The 22,105-nt window shown below is 34.6% G+C and overlaps 1 protein-coding gene across 1 annotated transcript in view; it reads right to left on the bottom strand.

Annotated features, from left to right (window-relative positions):
• The window catches only part of Olfm3 (olfactomedin 3), a 202,382-nt gene extending 181,077 nt beyond the window's left edge, over positions 1-21,305 (bottom strand). Inside the window, exon 1 of the mRNA XM_020154970.2 lies at positions 20,856-21,305. Within this exon, the coding sequence (XP_020010559.1) occupies positions 20,856-20,924 (69 nt within the window). The 5' untranslated portion in view covers positions 20,925-21,305. The remainder of the gene's footprint in view (positions 1-20,855) is intronic.
• Between the last annotated feature and the right edge of the window lie 800 nt (positions 21,306-22,105).

The raw sequence follows: 22,105 nt of genomic DNA, 5'->3' as shown, positions 1-22,105 counted from the left end.
CAATGTGGTTCGTTATCAGTAAACTCAAAACTTTCCTGAATAATCTGCTCTCAACAATGCTTTCAGTAAAAATCTGTAATAGTAAATATTTTACCCTCTGGAAATTTGAATGGTAGTTACACAAACTATGTGTGCGGAAAATTGTACAAGAGGTAGGATACACATTCTTTGTTAAAATGAAGGAGTTTAAAACTAAATTAGATGATATTCATTTGAGAGTTTGAAACAACCCTTTTCTTGTTCTCAACATTGTCACTGTAACAGTTGGGAAAAATTCTCAGATGATCTAGTAATGATTAATTGTAGGATTATGGCCTTTTTATATTATTTTTTTAATTCTTTGAGATAATCTATCTTGCTTAACAATGTATCAAAGTCAACTGAAACTTAGATCTGTTTGTATGTCTGTTTTCCTTGAACACTTGCTATGGTTCTTGGATAAATAACAAATGAGCTATATATACAAAAAAGAGCATGGAGAATAGAAACTAAACTAACAGTATCCCAGAGAATTGACCCTAACATGTGTTCAGCAAAGATTTGTTCAATTGAAATACATTGCAGTTGGGAGGTACCTTAGAGGTCATTCCTTAGTCTAGTTTTCTCCTGCCTTATGCTAATCAGAAGCAACATCCCAGAGATTGGGGGTAATTTGTAAGTGAGTAAAAATAAACATAAAAATTTGCGTCCTTTCACTCCTTATTTGCTAACTCTCATGGCAAAACATTGTTTATCATTTTTATTCTTTTTATTATTATTATTATGCTCTTTATTTATTCCTACAGATTCAGATATATTGTTTTCTGTTTAAAATGTCTTTGTGGCTTCTTTTTCTCATTTTCTCCTTAAATATAAACATTTTAGCACTTTCCAAAGATAATCTAAAAATATTAAACATTATGAGAAGGAGGTAGGAACAGGTACTGGTTAATGAAAAGAAAGTATGTCTTTACCTTGCTGTTTTCCACAGCATATTCTTAGACTCACAAAATATTGGATAAGATCAGCTGAATAAGTAATGTTAGTTGTAGACATAGTGTCAATGGTAAATGGTGTTTCCAGAAGACCTTAGCTCTTGTGCCAAGGAAAAATCTTCTTGCATGGAAGAATCCAAGCAGGATATGTGAATGTTGAGAGAAAGAAGAGTTTTATTGTATGAAAGGGAAAAAGGATTACCTGCTCTACTGAGAGGGAGAGAGTCTGTGCCAGCAGAAAAAGGAGAACATGGCTTTATTTCAGGTTGATTTTATAACGTATTAAATTGGGAGGTGGGGAGAGATTACATGTCACTACCTGGCTTCAATGATCTTAAGCAGGGGGAGGATCTGGGTATGACAGTCTTGTATACACCTAAGTTAATTCTTAGGTGCCCCACCCATGAGGGAGGAAGTTCCTATTCTTTCTAACTTACTGTAATTACAGTGGAGCTCCCAAAGCCAGGGAGAGGGCTCAGACCCAAGCTTTCCCTACTTTTAGCCTGCCTCATAGCACCATATCAATTAAGAAATTGGATATTTGGCACAAGTAATATTTTCAACACTAATTTATTAAAAGTAACTTACTATTTACTAAGACTTTCTAAACACCAGTCATTGGATTCAGTCCTTCAAATGCTATTTAGCCTTCATGCAGGCCCATGGGGTGTACATTCTTTTTCTCATTTGTGTTACTGAGAACTGTGTGATTTGGACAGAAGTTAGCATGCTACAAGTGAGACAAGTTATTTATTGCAATTCCATACAAGAAAGGTTATTTTTTGAAATTTCTTGTCATTTGGACCATATAATAACTGTGACAGAGGTTAAACACAACATTTTCTTTGCATAAAAGGAAAACAGGAAGCAAGAAAAGAGGGATAATAAGCTTTCTCAGTGTAAAAACCCATTTTTACACAAAGAATTTAAATTATATGAGAAGGTAATTTTAAATCACTCATGTTTATTTAATCTATTGGATAATTTGAGAGTTTTCTCATCTAATTTATAATGAGTTCTAAAGGTTTCTATTGGGTAATAGTTTAAATAAAATGTTTATAATTAGTAGACTTTCATATGATATGAAGCTAAGGATGCATTTAAAAAATTCTATAACTCATGCTGCTCACTTACTTTTTCTATAATAGTTTAGATTATTGAAATTTAATTCTGTAGTAATTGCCAGATAAAATGCTCATTCTTTCAAACCAAACATATATTTGTACACACAGACACACGTTTATTTTTACCCTTTCATATTCTTAGTTCAACAATGCTATATCATTTTATGTACTCTTTTTATTCCATATGTTATCCTTCAGCAAGAGAAATGAGAATAAGGGCACATAGATTTTTTTCTTGCTTTAGTCACATAAAACTAAACATTTTTTTTCTTTCATATTTGTTAGATAATTAGAAAGACACTTTATAATGGTTTACAAGCCATATGTAAGCCATGTATCCCTAGGCATATGCTGGAGCAGAAACACATTGCTAAATGTAATGAACCTCAAATTTATTTCAATTAATATAGTGTGTAGAAATTAGGCTTTACTTTTTTGTCTCAGGACTTATGGATGGAACAAAAGTAAGTCAAATTCTCTTGTGTGTGTTTGGTGGGGGTTGAAACAATAAATTTTCTTTATTATAGGATTATTGCTATTTTGAGTTGATAGCTCCCCCATCAGTCAATAACACAGCTTTCTTATATTACTTTGAAAGTATTCCAAGATATTTTAAGGATAGGATTTTGATTCAATATGGTTTGCCCTTTTTTCCTAATTATATGACATACACTTCTAAGACTCAATGCATGAGATGTCCTGTGAGAGTGATGTGGCCATCTAGGATAAACCTGGCCCAGAGTGAGGGGGAAGAAGTGATACATCTTCCCACTTTCTGCTAAAATCTGTGTTGGATTCCCTCTAACTAGTTTATGGTGTGGTACATTTTCCATATTTAGGGAAAATTGGACAAGCTACATCTTTTCATAGGTCAATGAAAAGATAGTTAGGTCTTGGGGAAAACCTGGACTTGTCTTTCAATGTACACAAAAGACTCAGCATTGATTAAATGCAGACTGCCTCGTGGGAGAAACTGACAATCAATCACTAGTGACATTTCCTCATGTCTACTCACTTCTCTGAATTTCTTTCTCTTTTTGCTTTTATTGAAATCTGGTTCTACTCTGAGTACACATCATGCCCTGAAGAACTCTCAAGCACTTTGGCATTCTTACCATTAACCCAAGCACTAGGGAAGCTGTTGGTCCTCTTTGCTCCTATGCAGTTTTCTGGACCTTATCCTTTTTTTCTCTTAATGATAAGTCATCCTCATTCTCAGCTACTGAACACGTTACTTATTCCTCCAAGGAAAGGAAAACTATTACTAGGGAACTTCCATGTGTTTTCACTCCCTACCTAAACTACCAACATCATTCATACCATGTTCCCATAGAGAATATCTCTATGCTTCTGTATAAAACCAGTCTTTCATGGGTCATTTCAATCAACATTATAGCATACATAGTATTACTTACCCATTTAAGATATAACAAAAATAAACATGTCTAATGCTGTATTTTTCTCTAGATATACAATATTTTACTTCTCTTTACAGAGGAACTCCTTAAAAGTCTTGTTCACGTCTGCTGTTCCCAATTACTACTCTCATACTTTACTGAATCTATTGTAATAAGGATTTTGTTGCAATCAGTCTACTGAAACCACTTCCTAATATCTCTGTTTATTTCCATTTCTACAGAAAATGATGAATTTTCAATTTTTTTATTTGACCCATATGGAGCATGTAATAAATTAAGAATTTAAGAACTCATTCTTCTCAAGACATTTTGTTCATATTGGTTTAAGGACAGTATCTTCTAGTTTTCTTTCTACATTCTGGATGTTTTTTAGTCTCTTGACCAATTTTTCCTCAGCTTTTAATCCTAAATATTTGAAGCTTATCATTCAAGCTACTTCTCTTTTTGGTCACCTTAAGTTTCATGGACTTAAATAGTGTCTTGTATTGATGATTTCCAATTCAATATACTCAGTCTAGACTTCTCCCTTGAACTACAAACAGAAGTTTCTTATTCAACTTACCACTTGAATGTCTAAGAGACAGTTTGAACTTTCATGTCCCAAGTCAAACTCCTGCTCCTTCTACCAGCACTTCCATCACAAAAAATATATTTTCTTACTATTGTTCAAGTCAGAAAATTAGCAGTCCTCCATGACTCCTCTCTTTTATTGTCAGTTCCCAATTTACTGCGATTAGCCTAATTAATTTATACTACTTAGTTATTTTATAATACATCTTAATTATCACTCAAATTATATTATACATATAACAACGCAGATGGTTTTTAAGATATGAATCACATCATGTTAAGATTGTGCTCAAAACTCCCTGGTGTCATCCTACCTCACTCAGAAACCTTTAAATGACCCGATCTGGTCTACTGATAAACCATTGATCTCATTTCCTGTTAGCCTCCTTTTTGCTCATTTCAGTTAAAGTTCACTAACCTTGATTTTTCTCAAATATGCCACAATTATTCATGCTTATATGAATTTACAGTTAGAATATTCTGTCTTGGAATTTCCTTCTTCCATATATCTATAGGATACTCCCCTCATTTTCTGCATGCAAACACCTTTATCACTCTTACTTTGAAGCCCATTTTCATCATTTTTCCCTATCACACAACATACTTTTGTCTCTCACTCTTCTCTTTCTGTTTTCCCTCCATATAAGGAACTAACTTCTAACATACATTTTGCTCATTTGTTCATTTAACTACCCCGTGATTTTTATGAAGTAGACACCATGTCTTGTTGATTGGTGCTACATCCTTAGATCTTAGATAATGCTGACTTTTCAATGATAACACATTGAAAAAGTTGGCCACTGTCCCTGGTGACATAGGTTTGTAACTGGTGATCAATTCCAAACTTCTACAGCAGTCCTATCCTGGTCACTTTGTTATTTTTTTATGTAATGTAGGAACTTGTTTTATGTGGTGTGGACTTTGGAGTCTGAATTTTAACATTTTGATAGAGAAATGTTTTATTTTTTAATGAATTTAATAATGAAAATTAGTAGATGAAAAAGGAAAAAATGAAGGAAAAGGAAAAAAGGTAATGGAAAGAAATTTCTCTTATTTCTAGATGAATAAACTTTGAATCGTGAGAAAACATTGGTCAATAGGATCTGAAATCGGTACACAGTCTGACTAAAATTTAGGTTATGCTAAATTCAAGGCCAATTTAACCAGGCTAGAATCATCTCGTAACCAGATAAGAGTACAGTAAAAGATCCTTTTTTTGGGGGAAACACCCCCCAAAGCAGACTTCTTAATGAGATTCATAATACTTTTAATAATTGAATAATATAAAATTTTTTCATGTATGCTGATAGGGGTGCAAATCACAATGCAAAGAATCTTGAGTCATTACTATCCTGGGTGTGAACTAACACAATAGGGACTAGGCAGAGACATGCAAGCACATGGAGTCAGAAGATCTTGGGGTGAAACATGTAATTTTTGTTTTGATGATTAAAATAGGTAGATACTTACAAAGTTAGCTAACTAGGTATACAGTAGATATATAAAGTATAGACATTTAATAGCTGCATACTTAAATTTTTATATTACTACTATGATAGTTAATCTTACATATAAACTTGACAGAGCCGTGGGGGACATAGATATTTGCTCAGACATTATTCTGGGTGTGTCTTTGAGGGTGTGTCTAGATGAGATTAACATTTGAATTGGTATACTGAGTTAAGAGAATGTCCTCTCTAGAGGGAATTGACCCCAAGCAATCTGCAGAAGGCTCCATAGAACAAAAAAGGCTGAATAAGAGACAATCACAATTTCCTAACTGCTTTTGAGTTAGGGCTGTGGTTTTTCCTACCTTCAAACTAGAACAGTGTTTCTTGTGAGGTCTCAAACCTACAGGACTTTAGACTAGACCTACAGCATCAGCTTTCCTGAGTCTGTAACTCACCATCTGTAGCTCTTGGGTGTTTTTAGCCTCCACAATCGTATGAAAAAATTTCTAATAAGTCTCTGTCATCTTTCTTTCTCTCTCTCTCTCTCTCTTTATCTTCCTCATGTATATATGCATGAAATTTATATACTGGCTTTGTATCGTGGGGACTCTAGATTATACAATTAAAATGTGTTTTGATATTTGTTTTATCATCTTGTTATTTGGGATAACATAACTAAATTCCAAAACTTTTCTAATCTGGCTGTATCTTGGGAACATTGGGTAATGATTTCTCAATCATTTTAATGCCACAGAAGGATCTCTTTCTTTTCCATCTGCATCGTTTTCTCTTGCTTCTTACATAATTAAGAATAATTAGGACTAACAGAATTCAAGTCACATAAAACAAGCTTTTTTATAATTCACATGTTATTTTACATCTTCATGACTTCGTACACAGTGTGCCTCTTAATGGATGTCCTTTCCTTCCTCCGTCGTCTATCTTATCTGCCTTTAAGCATTGCCACTCCCAGGAAATATTCTTTTATGCGTCATTCCACTGAAGAGCCACTTGTCCTACTTATGTTGTCTCTTCTACAAGACATATCATACAATTCTCATTTTACTTCTATGGGTCCTCCAGTAGAAAAGATGAAGGAATTTTGAGGCTTGTGATATATCTTTTCCAAAATTGCTATAGTTCCAATTCCTAGACGAGTGGCAGTCATGATTATTTGTTTAAAAATGGTTTCAGTGTGAATTTCTACGATCTATTTATCCCATGTGACAATTTAAATCATTGAGAATCATTCTTTCTAGACTGTTTTCTTCATTATGTATTTTCTTATGGCTAAAACAAATCTTAATTATTTAAGATTAAAGGAACTCAACAACATGAATTTTTTTTCTCATCTTCTTACTAAAAGGGGACTCTTGCTTACACTTTGTGAAAATTCATAACAATCATTACATGCTAGACTGTGTCTGAACTGAGTATTATGCATTATTTCCCTGAACAAAATTGCTTTCATCTGAAGACTTGCCAATGCTTTTGGTAAATCAGATTTTGACTGATGAAAACAAAGAAGTCATAGTCATCACTGTACTGAATCATAGGTCATCTATTTATTTGTGTTTTCACTGCCAAAGAAGGTAGATTATAAAACCAATACAAAGAATTTGCCATTCATGCTTTTAAAAGTCCTGCAGTAGAAAAGAAATAAAATGACAATAACTTAATTCTTATATTGTGGATGATTTTCTATTATCAGACTTTACCTAACCATAGGTAAAGACTTACACTGTATGTTATAAATGTCAACTGAGAAAAAACAAGCTTATTGTGTAATTCAGTTAAGCTTATGTATAATTGTATTAAGGTCTTCTCCAGGAAACATGTTTTATTTTTGTTCTTTTTTCATTTCTTTTTTTGTTATTGTTGTGTTGGGGGTACATTATGACATTTACAAAAATTCCTACAATGTATCATAGTTGAATTCTCTCCCCCATCATTCTTCTTTATCTCCCCTCCCCCATTCCTGGAATAGATTCAATAGGTCTCATGTTTCCATTTACATACAGGTGTACACAGTATTTGCACCATATTCACCCTCCTACACCCTTTCTCTACATCTTTTCCACTCCCACTGGTGCCAACCCCTGAGACAAGATCTGTTCTACTCTCCTGTTTTTCATTTTTGTAAAAAACAAAACAACATTTTTGTTTGTTTAAGATAGTTAGATTCAGGGAGTTTCCTTGTGATATTTCCATGTACATATGTATTATAATCTGAATAGGTTCACCTCCTCTGTTTTTCTCCTTTCTACCTTAGTACCCTTCTTATGCTGATTTAAACAGATTTTAAAATTCTATATTCATTCTTGTATAGGATGTCAAGTGTGAGGTCCTGAGTTCAAATCCTAGTACCATCAAAAATACTGTTTTTTTCATTTCTATATTATTTAGCTTCCTTAAAAATTTTTGACAGCACCCTAATTTCATGTCTATGGTCTTTCAAATCTTAATATTCCTAGGCATAGACAGACCATTACTGGTTGATTATATTTTGTTTAAAATATTAGATATTTATATAGTTTGGATCTAAAATGTCCCCAAAGGCACAGTGTTAAAGCTTGGTCCCAAGTTTGGTGCTATTGGGAAGTGGTGAAGACCATTAAGAGATGGAGCCTAGTGGGAGGTTTTAGGCCATTGGTAATGTGCCTTGGAATGTGATGATGGGACTTTTGTGAGCTGAATAGCTGTTCTACCATGGTTTCTGGCCACAATACACTCACATAGCCAAAGAGCAATGGAGCCAATCAATCATGAACTTCACCTTCCAAAACTGTCAGCCAAAATGAAATTATCCTTTTTATAATTGATTACCTTAGTTTTTTTACAGTAAGTGAAAGCTCACTGATACAATTACTAATATAGTTATCACTAATGCATACAGATCAATGTATTAGTTTATCATTAATGCTGTAACAAATTACCTCAAAATTAATTCATTAAATGCATTATTTTATAGTTCTGGCAGTCAGAAGTCTGACAAGAATCTTAGGAGCTTAAAATCAAAGTGTCTACAGAACTACATTCCTTTCTGAGGTCTCTGTAGAAGAATCCATTTTTATTGGCTTTCCAGTTTTCAGAAGCAACTTGCTTTTGTTGAAGTTCCTTCCTCCATCTTGAAAGCTCATCTCCCTTATCTCTGCTTCTGCCATCCACTCTTCATTTTCTGATTTTGAGCCTCTAGTCTTATGAGGATTATTTTGGTTGCACTGAGCCCCTAAGAAAAGCCATCACCACTGCTGGAGTAATGGTTCAAGTAGAGGAGTTCCTGTCTAGTAAGCATGAGGCCCTGAGTTCAAACCCCAGTAGTGTCAAAACCCAAAAATCCTTCATCACATCAGCTTATATGTTAAGACCCTTAATTTAGTCAGACCTATAAATTCTGTTAGCTGTATAACTTAAGACATGCACAGGTTAGGGGAACTGAGAGATGAACATCTTCAGGAAGATATTATTCCTCATATCGTAGCCAATACATTTTTTCTTTATTGACCAAAGGAAGACTCACAACTTAGTAGAAGAAAATACACTGCAATTTTAAAGCAATTTTTCTCTCAATTGTTTTTGATTGAAAATGAATTTAATTCTTTGGGTACTGCCCCACTCTTTAATATTAGAAACATGTAGACAGAAGGTAGAAAATCATTCATCAGTTACGTTACAGAGCTCTGATTTTTATGCAGAATTAAATGTGTGAGCTATTTCTTAATAACTCTGAGTCTCTTTAGTTTTAACATTTGTAAGATGAAGACAGTAGGAACACAAAGCCATTGATTCATTTAAATTTTAATTAAGTTCTCAAAACCTAATGAAAGAATACAGAAGAAATGTTAAATGCTTGGGATTTTTAAATATATTTTTGTATTTGTGTCAGTATACATACACAATTGAATCATAATGTTTTTATCAAAGGCAGTACCTTTAGTTTAAATAATTTGAGAGACTATGAGCCGAAGGGAAAAAAGCAAGCGGATGGATGAATTACATTTTGAGAGATTAAAGAGCTTCATTTTAGGATGACTGACCAAATATAAAAGAGCATTGGTGGCTCAACACACTCATTTTGTACATGAGAAAATTGAAAACACAAAACTTTAGTCAATTTCCCAAAGACATAGCAGTAGACGGTGACAAAGCTGAAATCACACCCAACTTTCCTAACTGCTACTTCAGTACCCTGCTCATAATACCATGAGTTGTCCAGTTTCCTACACAGTGCATGCTATTCTCTGATTTGAAATGTTCCTCTTTTTCACTACCTTCATTTTATACACTAAATTAATATTATTTAGGTTGAATCTCTTGAGAGAGAAAAAAACTTGTCTTTTCCAATATGATAATGTAGAAATGGACAAAATGCAATCTAGTGTCAACTGCTTCTTTCTTTGCAAATTAAGATGCAAATGAAGAAAGGAAAAGAAAGTTAATGTTTTCTTGCTTTATTCTGACTTCTATTTCTTCTTACTAAGGAATCTTAAAGATTAGATGAACTGTGTAGATCTTCTTACAAATTTGATGCTAACAGTTAGTAAAAGAAGAGTGGACAGGTCTCAGATTAATTACAATAATTTTATGGTGTGTGTAGTGTCCACAGCTGTGCTTGTGGTATTGGTAGGGGACAGTGAACCTCACTGCAGTGTATATAGACATAAGGACAAGCATAAACATCATCTGTGAGAACTTCAGGCCATCCTTGATGTATAAACAAATACCTGCTTCATCTTCTTTTTCTTTTAATTGTATTTGTTTGTGTTTAGCTCCATGGTACACATAAATTAATGCATATTTACCTCACTCCCTAAGGTCTTTATCATTGTTTTAGGAGAAATATTCAGACTTTCAGACTTTTCTTGCTTTGATTGACAAGAAAGTTAGGATGCTTTGACACCAATGAGAGGCACCATGAATAAATTGTTGATTCATTCCATTCACTTGATCCCTCACCCTCAAAAAATCTTCTGTCCATTTTTGAATCATTATAATTACAAATAGTACTTATTTGGAATGAGCTTTATAACTCCTTAACTATTTCTTCATGCTTATCCCTTGAGTACATTAAGGTATCTAGTGATCATTTTGTTCTTTGTCATCTTTATCTACATTTCAACTTGTAAAGAGTAGAATATGCCTGTAACACAATATAAATAGCAAACAAAATAAAAATCTTTAGTGAGTCTTGAGTCAGATAATATTTCTGTTTGTCTGAACTGTAATGATGCACTAAAATGTGGTCAGTATGCCTGGAAACATATCAGGTGCAGAATACTCATCACTGGTACTAATTCCAGACAAACACTCCCCACACAGCCCTAGACATAGATCATTCCCAGAAGTGATGGTGTCTTTTGTAAGGCAATATTTCACCAATGACATTTTGGTGCCAGTGAATCAACATTTGCAATACTGATTCTCTATTTGAAGAGATTCTGCCATCTGGAATCGTTCCCTTTAGTAATGTTATTTCAATCACCGTGGGATCATACTTCTTAATCATCTTCAACTTAGTTTGAAAAATTAAAAGGATTGTCTATTCAATTTCACCCTACCCTTGGGGTTATCTAGCTAGCTGTTTATTTGTGCTGGTTAAACAATTTTATTACTGGCATTTCTTTTCAGAGCATTTGAACTGACAAAGTTAATTAGAAGGCTTCTAAATTTCTTCTGTTAAGAAGTTATAATACTACAATACCTGTATTGGTTTTTAATAATCAAACTTATTCTTTATCTACATATTATGCTCATATAGGAAGACCACAGAAATACTGAGACAATTTGATTTTCTTTATATGGCATGGTAGGAATGTATAGTAAGACAATAATTCCAACCAAATATTTTATACCCTTAAAGAAACAACTCAGTCTGCAAACAGATGGAAAAGTGTAGAGAATACACCAATTAACCAAATAAAACTATTACACAACCTAAAGGTAGTCAAAATAACACATATATATTTATAAAATGTTTAGACTTCTAAACCCACAAGAGTGAAATGGAAAGTTTGTAAGAAGAGAACATACTAACCAGGAGGTAAATGAATTTATTAACTTTGCCACTGAGCCTTATCCAACACAGCAAGTGATTTACAGGGGCATCCAGGTTGCTTCACCCCAGAGAGCTACCACAAGTCAAAAATAGAACTGAAGGTGGTGGGGGGAAGCAGAAGATTAATAGGAAATTTGAGGAGACATAATTTCTCAGCATTAATCAAGATAAATAACCAAATATAAAATTTCTAAACCCTTGAAAATAAGGTTCTTAAAAATCAGTCTTACTTCCCTTTATCTAATGTCTTATCTCATGGAAGAATGGATTAAGAACAAAGAATGAGACTTGTTGAATCTATTCTAAAGGCAGGGGAGGAGGAAATAAAGGAGAATGAGGGAGGGGTGAATTTAACTAAGATGTAGAGTAAATAGTTTTGCAAATGTCACAAAATACCCCCACTACAACAATAATATGATAATAAAAATTTTAAAAAAGAAGAGAAGTCATGTTCACATAGAATTTAACCCATGATTTGAAGGGTTGCAAATGTTCCTTGAGCTATTTATTTTATTTATTTGTTTTTTCATTGAACAAATATTTATCAACTATCTTATCTTGAGTAAAGCACTATGCTACTTGCTGGATAGGAAAGTTGAAGATAATGATGATGCAGAGAGTGGCCCTTAGAATTCAGTAGGAAACACATAATACCATAAATACCTTAGAATGTAGTAAGGAAGAGTCAACAAAATAATCACCAATAAGAGAAAAAATTAGTAAGTGTATAAGAAACATCATTTTTACAAGAGTGATTAGAAATTAAGTGTTTTACAAACTTGGGAGGGAAAAGAACTCCAATCCACTTGTGTTCACAGAACCACTCTTTTGTGCTAGACATAATATCAAAGTGACTTTGTAGCTGCAAAGTTGCAAAGATAATTAAAACATGATTCTTACAGGAGTTCATATTTTATCAAAATTATTCCCTCTTGGAGTGCAAGGAGTGTCAAAGAAGTGTTTCTGGAAGAAGTGGTATTTCAGTTGCATCTTAAAATATAGGTAAAAATTTGACATATGGGCAAAAGGGAAACAGCTTTGCAGGAAGAGGTTCGACCATGAATACAACAGCATCTGCAATCTTTTCTCTTTACTTATTTTTATTCTTCAAAATGTTTGGTATGAGAATGACAGAAGGCATAGCTTTGTGATAATTCTTTATAGCACTTTGTTTTTAAAGTGAGAAAAGATAAATATTCTTAGGAAATTTTTAATTGTTTCAACAACCTGTTTGAATATTATTATTAGTGCCAGTAAAATTATATGACCCTATAGGTAGAGCTAATCTGATGTCATAGATAGATAGATAGATAGATAATCTTAAATCTCCTCAATTGTAACCCTCTATAGCAAGTATCAGAGATAAGTTATACATTATTATGATACAACCTGCAAGTATTTTTGAACTAATACATTTTTTAAAAATTAGTTTTTCATGAGTAGAGTCTATGTGACATGGTACAAAGTTGTATTCATGTATTTGTATCACCTAATGGGTTGAGTTGAGAAAAAGAAAGGAATGATTCATGAGTTACTCAGGTGAATTCACTGGTGGCTGAGTAACATCAGCAGTCATGTTATTACAGTGGTTAGCTTAAGATCCAGGTCATGCCATGGACTTTCTAGAAATCTCTATTGAAGAGAGCAAGAGATAGGTACAAGTGAAGAGGCAGAAAATAATTCAAGAAACAACAGCTGAGAAACTCTATTCTTGAATGTCGTCCTTTCTCCATGACCCTTGCCTTGAAAATTTTGAGATTGAGTGAGTTGAAAAAATCCCTTTCCTTTTTCTTTCTTTAATACTGTATTTGAGTCTTCATAATGATTTAAACTGTTTCACCATGGGCATACTTTGAAAAGATACACAAAATCATAATTGGCATGCTGGGCCAAAAAAACAAATGCAGCTTTTCCCCTGGTAGATTCTTTGTTAACATAAATCCATTCTCTCTGTGATCTCTTGTCCGTGATTGCTATAAACCCTTTTTGATTTGGATTTGATATTATGGAACCATTCTTTGTGCCTTATTTTTCTCTCTAAGACACTTGTAAAAAGTGATTATTGGCACTGCACATACTTAAGATGACAGGTTGAAATTGGAAGCCTGGCAATGGTGACTCATACCTATAATCCTGGGAGGCTAAGATCCATAGAATGACAGTTTGAGGCCACTGTCAGCAAAAAGTTCATGAGTCTCCATCTCAACCAATAGATGGCCACAGTGGCACACATCTGTCATCTCAGCTACATGGGAAGCTGAAATTGGGAGGATCATGATTCCAGGCAAAAGTTTGCAAGACCCTATCTCAATAGAAGAAAGCTAGGTGTGGTGTCACATTCCTGTCATCCCAGTTACAGCTGGAAGTGTGGATGATCATGGTCCATGCCTGCCTGTACACAGAGGGAAACCCTATCTCAAAAACAGCCAGAGAAAAAAGGAATGGGGGCATGGATCAAGTGCCAGCCTAGCAAATACAAAGCCCTGAATTCAGACCCCAGTATCATAAAAAAATTTAAATTTCCATTTTTACCAACTCCAGTCCCTAGATCTGAGAACCTATGCTGATAAGTTTACATGACTTTCACTTCTCTGAAATAAGTTGAAAATAGATAACAGTGAGAGTAAAGGGGTATGAGTACTTTTATTATTATGAGTCCTTAATATATGGTACACAAAGACCTAAGATTTGGTTTAAGGCTAATTGCTATAAGTAGAATATTTGTAAATGACTTTATGGTTTAAAATAAATTTTCATATATTACCAATAATAATGTAAATTCATTGGCGTTATATTATTTCAGGTTGATTGGCCATTGAAAAGTTGTACTGTTAGGACTTAAAGTCAGCCCTATTTCTTCCTTCACTAGTTCAAAAATCATATTAAAAGCTGTCATGATAGTGTTAACTTCCTAAAAAAATTTCTGAAGGTTTTTAGCTGATAAGTGGCATAGATTGGAAAAGACTGATGACCAGTTTTAGTTGGAGTAAAATATTCAAGCATGGGCTGAATGTATGGCTCAAGCAGTACAGCCCCTGCCTAGCAAGCATGGAGTCCTGAGTTCAAAATATTATTAAAATATTAAAGCACTGCATTTCAGGATCATATTTTAGATTTAAACTAGACTAGTGAGTGTTTAAAACTCTTTTGATATTACCTTAATACTTTAATGCCACTAGGAAATAATTTTATTCCCATATGTGCAAATTCACCGATAATCCCAATGACTCAATCCCAAAGATTTAACCTTACTTTACCTACAAAGACAATAGTTTGGTTTCACATCTTGTTTTTTTAGTTTCACTATTGACAATTAAATTCTGTTCTGTTTATAGGTAAAATTACAGTTATTGGTTAAGTAAATCAGATACCATATCTTACTTCCTAGATTGCAGTTTTCCTCAGTCTCATATTTTTCTTAGCACATTTTCTTAGTTCAAACTTGATGTTTTCCTAATAATCACCAGCCTATAAAATATTGTTAAGACTGTGCTTGCTTGGAAATAGTCAGCAAGAGAAAATGTGCTACCATTTGTAAGAAAATGTGCTTCCCAAATACTTTTCATATCTCTTCAGTATACCCAGTAAGTCTTTTTATACGGGAAATAAGTTTTCACTTACTTTTCACTAGAGAATTTTTCATTAAATAGCAGACTTATAACTGAAGTAGGAAACCCTTGGCTTTCAGTTCTGCTAGATTTATAAATGATCTTTTCAGAGAGGAAAGTCTGATGGGTGAATGGAGAAAAGCCTGAACACATGGATGGTGTATGTGGATAGAGGAGAGGAGAGTGGTATATCAAGAAATTTAAAGCCCTGAATGTCAAACCCAAGAAATGAACTTCATGATATTATTTATTTATCTTTATTCATTTATTCATATGTGCATACATTGTTTGGGCCATTTCTCCCCCTTGCCCTTCACCCCCTACTTCTCCCCCCACCCCCTTCACTTCCAGGCAGAACCTGTTCTGTCCTCTTCTCCAGTTTTGTTGAAGAGAAGACATCAGCAATAAGAAAGATAAAGCATTTTTGCTAGTTGAGATAAGGATAACTATACAGAGAGATTCCTAGCATTGTGTACAAGTGTATTACAACCAGGATTGATTCCTCTTTACCAGAACTCTTTACCACTTCCCTGTCACCTTCCCATATTGACCTCTGTTGTTTCAAGATTACTGTATTAGCTCCTCTACAGTGGGCACATCAAACACTTTCAAGTTTTGGGTTTCCTACCTTTCCCTATTCCTCCTGTATGCATTCTCCCCTTAGTGTGTGATCTATGTCCAATAATATTACTGCATTTGTTTTACACCTAAAGTCCGCATATGAGGGAGAACATACCATTTTTGGCTTTCTGAGCCTGGCTAACTTTGCTTAAGATGATGTTCTCCAGTTCCATCCATTTACTTGAGAATGATAAGATTTCATTCTTCTTCATGGCTGAGTAAAACTCCATTGACATGATATTATTTAAGAGAATCATCTGGAGGTCTCCTAAATACGATCTTGCTATGTATACCCTACAAAAGAACTTACTAATTTTTGATGAATGATCAAATATTAGTAAACAGAGTCATTCTAGAGCTTAGTAAAGAAGTTTTAAGGACGTCTAGTTTCTCATTTTGTAGGTAAGGGCCCTGCGAACACAACCTCCTCCAGCGTCACATAAATGTATATATCATCAGTAGCAAAGTATGCACCAGAAACCTGAAACCAGAAACCCGAGTGCTGCCCCTGTTGAAAGGGCACTGAGCAGCACAGTAGTCAGTTACAGAGACATAGGCATTAGAAATTTTAGGAGAAAAATGAAGGAAACCAGCATCATTTTAACCTTTCCACCTTGCCTTCAGGATGAGCGAAAAAGAATGTTTACCTTGTCCAAAGTAAAAGTTTAATTAGGTTAAGGATTATGGGACAAAATGATAGCAGGAATCTGATTTTTTTTTTTTTCAAAACATTGGTGAGTTTCCTCCAAACTTTTGGGTATTTACCATGTAAGGGTTTGCTGGTGCATAATTACAGATTCTTACCAAATGTTATCAATCTATGTCCTTTGTTTTCATTTGGGCTGATCCTGTTGTTTCGATGATGTCTCTAGCATACAGGAGATGTAAGAGAGACAGTTTTTTAAAGCAAATTGGTAGTAATATCAGTTTATCTTTCATACTATTTTTTTTCTTTTTCACAAATTTATTTAAAATTGTGAGAAAAAGAACTTTAGATAGATTTATGTACAAAAACTACATCAAGGCAATTTAGGTTTTTCTTTTTAATACTGTCTTTAGCAATACCAAAATATGAAGGCATTATGGCCTATTACATTATAAATATTTAACAATACAATTATTGAAATTCTTTTAGCTTCCTTCATGTCTATATGATCTTAGAACATTTTTCTTATGTAGAGCAAGAGTGTTAATTGACTAGGTTGTTTTGGCAGATAAAACAGTTTGGTGTTGGAGATTATTGCTGAATCATTGTTGTATTTTATGTCTGTAGTCTGAGCTTTATGGAGATAAGTTTCATATATTTCCAGGTGAGAAGATAGTGAGTTTTTACTTAATCTAATATGATTACTCAGTAAAGTATTTTGCAATATATTTATCCCAGAATTATGACTACATTAAAGTCCAGCAGTTACCTCCATGTGTGGATATGCTCATGTCAAGTCTTTGTATCTGTTCCCCAATTGTCTGGCGCCAGTGTAAACATTCTGTTCAAAACCTGCACAGAAATGTTTATATTCTCCTGTCTTCATAGGTTAGCATTACAGAGCAGAAAAAATTCATGGTTCTGGTTCACAGAAATTACTGTTTTGTTACAATGTTCAAGTCTGTTAAAAATCTTCTTGTAAAAGAAAACAGAAGTCCACTCTCCTACTACCAAGGTCATTACTGAACTCAAGATGCCTTCAGTTTAAAAGCACAGAGATGCCATCTAGCAGCCACTGTCAGGAATTTCCTGCCCAGAAAGAGTCTTTTCTGTATGAAAATGGGCAATAAGTGAATTTCTACAAGCTTTTAGATTTTACATTTTTACTTATTGAATGGTGATTTTGGCATACTGCCTACAATTCAGGCATTCCATTACAAATGAAATTAGTTGACATTTCTTTACATAAGCAAAGTAATATACCCATGAGTTTCTCTAAAAGGAACTGGAAACTTGCTAATTAGACTTTAATTAAGGAAAATAATTCAAATTAATTTTCTGAGAAGAAAATCAATATGTCTATATGAAAATACAAATAATTAATTAGCAGTGAATTGCCTCCAGTGGGAAAAAAGTACTAATCTTGTCAATTTCCTAAACTATTAAATGAGAAATAAACAAAGCAAGTGCATGCTGAAAGTAAATTAGTTGTATGAGCAGAGATATTTGGACTTTTATTTAAAAATAAAATTGATTTTCAAGTAACTTACCATAAGATGGTAATACCTGAGCACTTTATAAAATGTCATATGAGATAAGCAAGCATCAGTCACAGGAAAGACATTATAGATGTAAACAAATGGTCTTCCATAAGATAGATTGGTACTGTGGCTAGCAAACAATTTCGGTTTTAGCTAAATTATATATAAGAAACAGTCTGTAAGATTTAGATTAACATTTGTTGTATATAGAATCCTATGCTTTAAAAAAAATCTCTGCTTAATTTTTAGAGCTGTCAGTTTGCCAATTTGTGTATGTCCATGTGTGATTACACATATTTACAATAAAAACAAAGTATAGAAGATAGAATTAATACCTAAAGGAAAATAAACTTACTTTTAAAATTTGGTGGTATATTATAGTCCTAACAAATTAGTACATAAGAAGTACCTGTGTAGAATTTCTGTTCATTAAAGTGTCATCACTTAAATTATTACTTAATTTGCCAAAAAATTGTGGTCTTCTGTGGTACTGTGTTGTTGAATTTTATTTTTCACTTTGACAGACATAATTTGATACATCAATTCTAGTTTTTAAAAAAAATTTAAACCCTTAACCTGTATGATAAAAAATGAAATTGAGAAAAGGTAGAATTCACAACTTAATTGGCAATTATTTTGAGAACATATGGTGATATTTGTAATGTTTTGTGCAAGAGATAATATAATTTGGTAACCAAAAATAGTTGGGCAAAACATGTAGAGTAATCTCTATTCACCCTTTTAAAAGCAATATTATGTATACAAATCCAAAACATTTTACTATATTGAAATTACTGGTCATCAAAATCTTAATATTCTATATAATCTCATGTGTGATATGGGACAAAGTATTATTTTTTGTTCCTTGCACACTGTCTTGAAGTATCTAGAAGCTGAGAAGTTTGAAAAGTTGACATATTCCTTTCCTCCTTGGACTTCCAGCTCAGTTGTACCAAACATTCACAGTTCAGTCCACCCAGATTAGAAAGTTTTATATTTATGCAGAAATAGACTCATCAAAACTAGAAAACATCATATTAATCAAAACTGAGTTATTTATTTGGGGAATTCATCTCCATACTTAGCAAAAGGTTTTATATATAAAATGATTATACATAACATGTTTATATATATGTATAATTTTGGAAAGAATGAGGTGTCACCAATGAAGATATTTATGCAATGAATAATTTATGGATATCAGACAAACCAAATCATAAGCACAATTGTTAATGAGGCTCCATATTTCTAAATTTTTAAAGAATGACAAAACTCACTTTAAGTCCAGTGACTTTTCCTGTATTAACTCAGTAACTAATTTTGTTTTTGAGAAATGTCTCACCAAGAATTTTCCAAATGAAATCTGTCAAGGAATGTATTCAAAAGTTTTGACCAAGATCTTATGAGAGTCGTAGTGGAATATGTCACTACAGGTGAGGAGGCATAAAGAAAAGAAGATTTAGAACTATGGAAACAAAATTGACACTTTTGCACTGGTATAAGATGCTCTGAAACTACCCCACTGTATATGTAATATGCCATTCAGTTCACTCAAATGGCATTCATACACTGTGTAAAGCTTCACAATATAGCCATCAAGTATTTCATCAACACAACCATAATTCTAAAATAAAAATATTTTATTTCCATCACATCTCTCTAAATACAAAAAGTGCACAGAAATAATTATGAGTACATATGACATGTCCCTGAGTTTTCACTGTGTTCTCTGTTAGGCCTGGAAATATCAGGACCCCAGCATTTGATTTTGGTTACACCTTGGTTCTATCCAATTATGACAGGAAACTTAATTTGCCTGCGCTACACAGATGATGTTAAGCTTTAAAAACAACTTTAGGGTATTCCAAAATACAGCTTTTAACTGTAATCATTTTCCCAATAGTATCAATCTGCTGTTGGCCAAATAAATAAGTAAAATAATAGATACATTGTAGCTCTTGTTCTTTTTACCAAATGCCTTATTTCTTAGTCCAGATAACTGTGATTTTTTTTAGCATGCTTGAATCCCTGAAATGACCATTCTTTGTCATCGAGACTTTTCTCCTAGATCGCTGAAAATCTTTTGCCATGTCTTTTATCAAAGGACCTTAGCGTTCGCTTTAATTACCAGTACTGGGTAATTTTCAGAGTTCAACAGCTCAGGAGAAGACTCACCCTTCCTATCTCCTCCTTAGTTTGATGGGTTCTCCTTCCCGTTTCTTAACACTGATAATCAGAACTTCCTCGGTGTTCCCTAATTTCCTTAATGAAAAGAAAGAAGCAAACATAGCCCCTTTCCCTCAGCCTCCCGGCCATGGTGGAGCACAGCTCTGCTGCTGTGCCCGGTGGGTTGCAATCAGCATCCCAAATGTTTCGGACACACACCGCAGCACGTCTGCCATGGGGGGTATTATTGACGGGGATCAACTGGAAAACGCTTCCCTGCTTTCCACAAAGAAACGATTCACCATCTCCTCACGCATGTTTATAGATTGCATTGTTTCAGCTACAAACTCTTTGCTTTTCCCGTCCCACTTCGGAAGAGAACAGGAGGCAGTTGGATACCGAATGAGCTAAATCCCCCGGGGAGCCGCATTGCCCGCTGCCCGTGCACAGCATCTTTGCTCCTGGTCCCTCCCCCGTCACACCAGGACCCTAACTCGAGAGGCAATTCCTCCGGTAGTTCACCTTGTTATTTTCCCAGCAGTGCGGAGACCCCAGGCACTGCCAGGTAGCTAGCTCAAAGAGCTACGTCCCCTTGCCGTTTTTTTTTTTTTCTCATATGTATTTGCGTTTTGATCGGTTTGCACATTTATTTCAAACAAAAGTCAAAAATATCGCCCATACCTTGGAAGGATCTAATCCAGCAAGCAAAGACAGCAGCAGGAGGTTGAGAAGGCTGGACGTCGCCTGCATTCTGATCTGGGTTTTTGCCCCTCTTTGCTCTCTTTCCTGTGTCCACTCCGCTCACTGCAGAGACCTTTCCTCGCTCCCTGCCCGTTGCACTTTCTGCCTGCCAGCCAGGGAGAGCAGAGTGGAGGCAGAGGCAGAGGCGGCGGCAGCACAGCACAGCACAGCACAGCACAGCACAGCAGCAGCAGCCGCCCCGGGGACGATCATTCCGCAGGCATCCTCAGCGCGGAGTCCGCCAGCTCCCCGGGGTGGGTCGCGCTGCAGTGGGCGCTGGCCGAGGTGCTGAAGCGCCTCCAGCCAGCGCGCCCAGTCCACCCTCTCCCTAGCTGCTGGAGAGCCAGCCCACCTCAAAAGTTTTGACCCAAGAAAGAGATTAAGGAGAGAGATGGGGAGACCTGAACAACGGATATGACATCACTACAGCTCCTGGGGGCTTTGGGGGGTGATATTTCGCGGGGAATTTGTTAACCAAACAAGGATGGACTCTCCTGCTCCAGTCCAGCATTTGTGGGAAAACTTGAGCCACAGAGTAAAGAGTCAGCTCTATACAGGATTAGGAAACAAACAGTGCGCTGGGACCTTCTGCTGTCATTGACAGAGGACCTGAGGTACCACTTAGTGTTTGAAACAAAGTTTGCAGTGCAGACTCTCAATGTGCATTTTCTATCCAAGGCACACATTAAAAAAATGTATTATAGATGTATTCTTCATTTATAGATGGATATGGTCATTTATGAACACTATTGAAATACTTTTTGTGGTTACGCATTACATATTTATTTAGGGCTGGAGTTCATCTGAAAATGCCATGCAGGAATAAATGAAGGGGCTTCATTATTTTTTTCTTTGAGTGTAAATGGTATATTCCATTAGTGCCCTTCCCCAGATAAAATATCTCTCCCCATACACACATACATACACAGAAATATAGTCTCCCTGTCAGTCTGACTTGTGCTTATGCCTGAGGAAGAATTCAGTGATGAATGAATGATGGAAAGGAAAAAGCGATTATTTCTAAGTCTCCAAATACTTTTGTTTTCCAAAGTTAAAGAAAAAGAAATCTCCACCAAGTTTTTATTGAAAATACTCAGATTTTAAAAGATAGTAATCATGATTAGGATTGAAAAATTTAAGAAAGTTATGATTTTGGAGGATTACAGCATATTACATCTGTTCTTATACTG

This window comes from Castor canadensis, chromosome 12, assembly GCF_047511655.1.
Source record: "Castor canadensis chromosome 12, mCasCan1.hap1v2, whole genome shotgun sequence".
NCBI classification, from domain to species: domain Eukaryota; kingdom Metazoa; phylum Chordata; class Mammalia; order Rodentia; family Castoridae; genus Castor; species Castor canadensis.
Note: the sequence above shows the minus strand (reverse complement) of the source record. Positions and strands in the feature narration are given on the sequence as shown.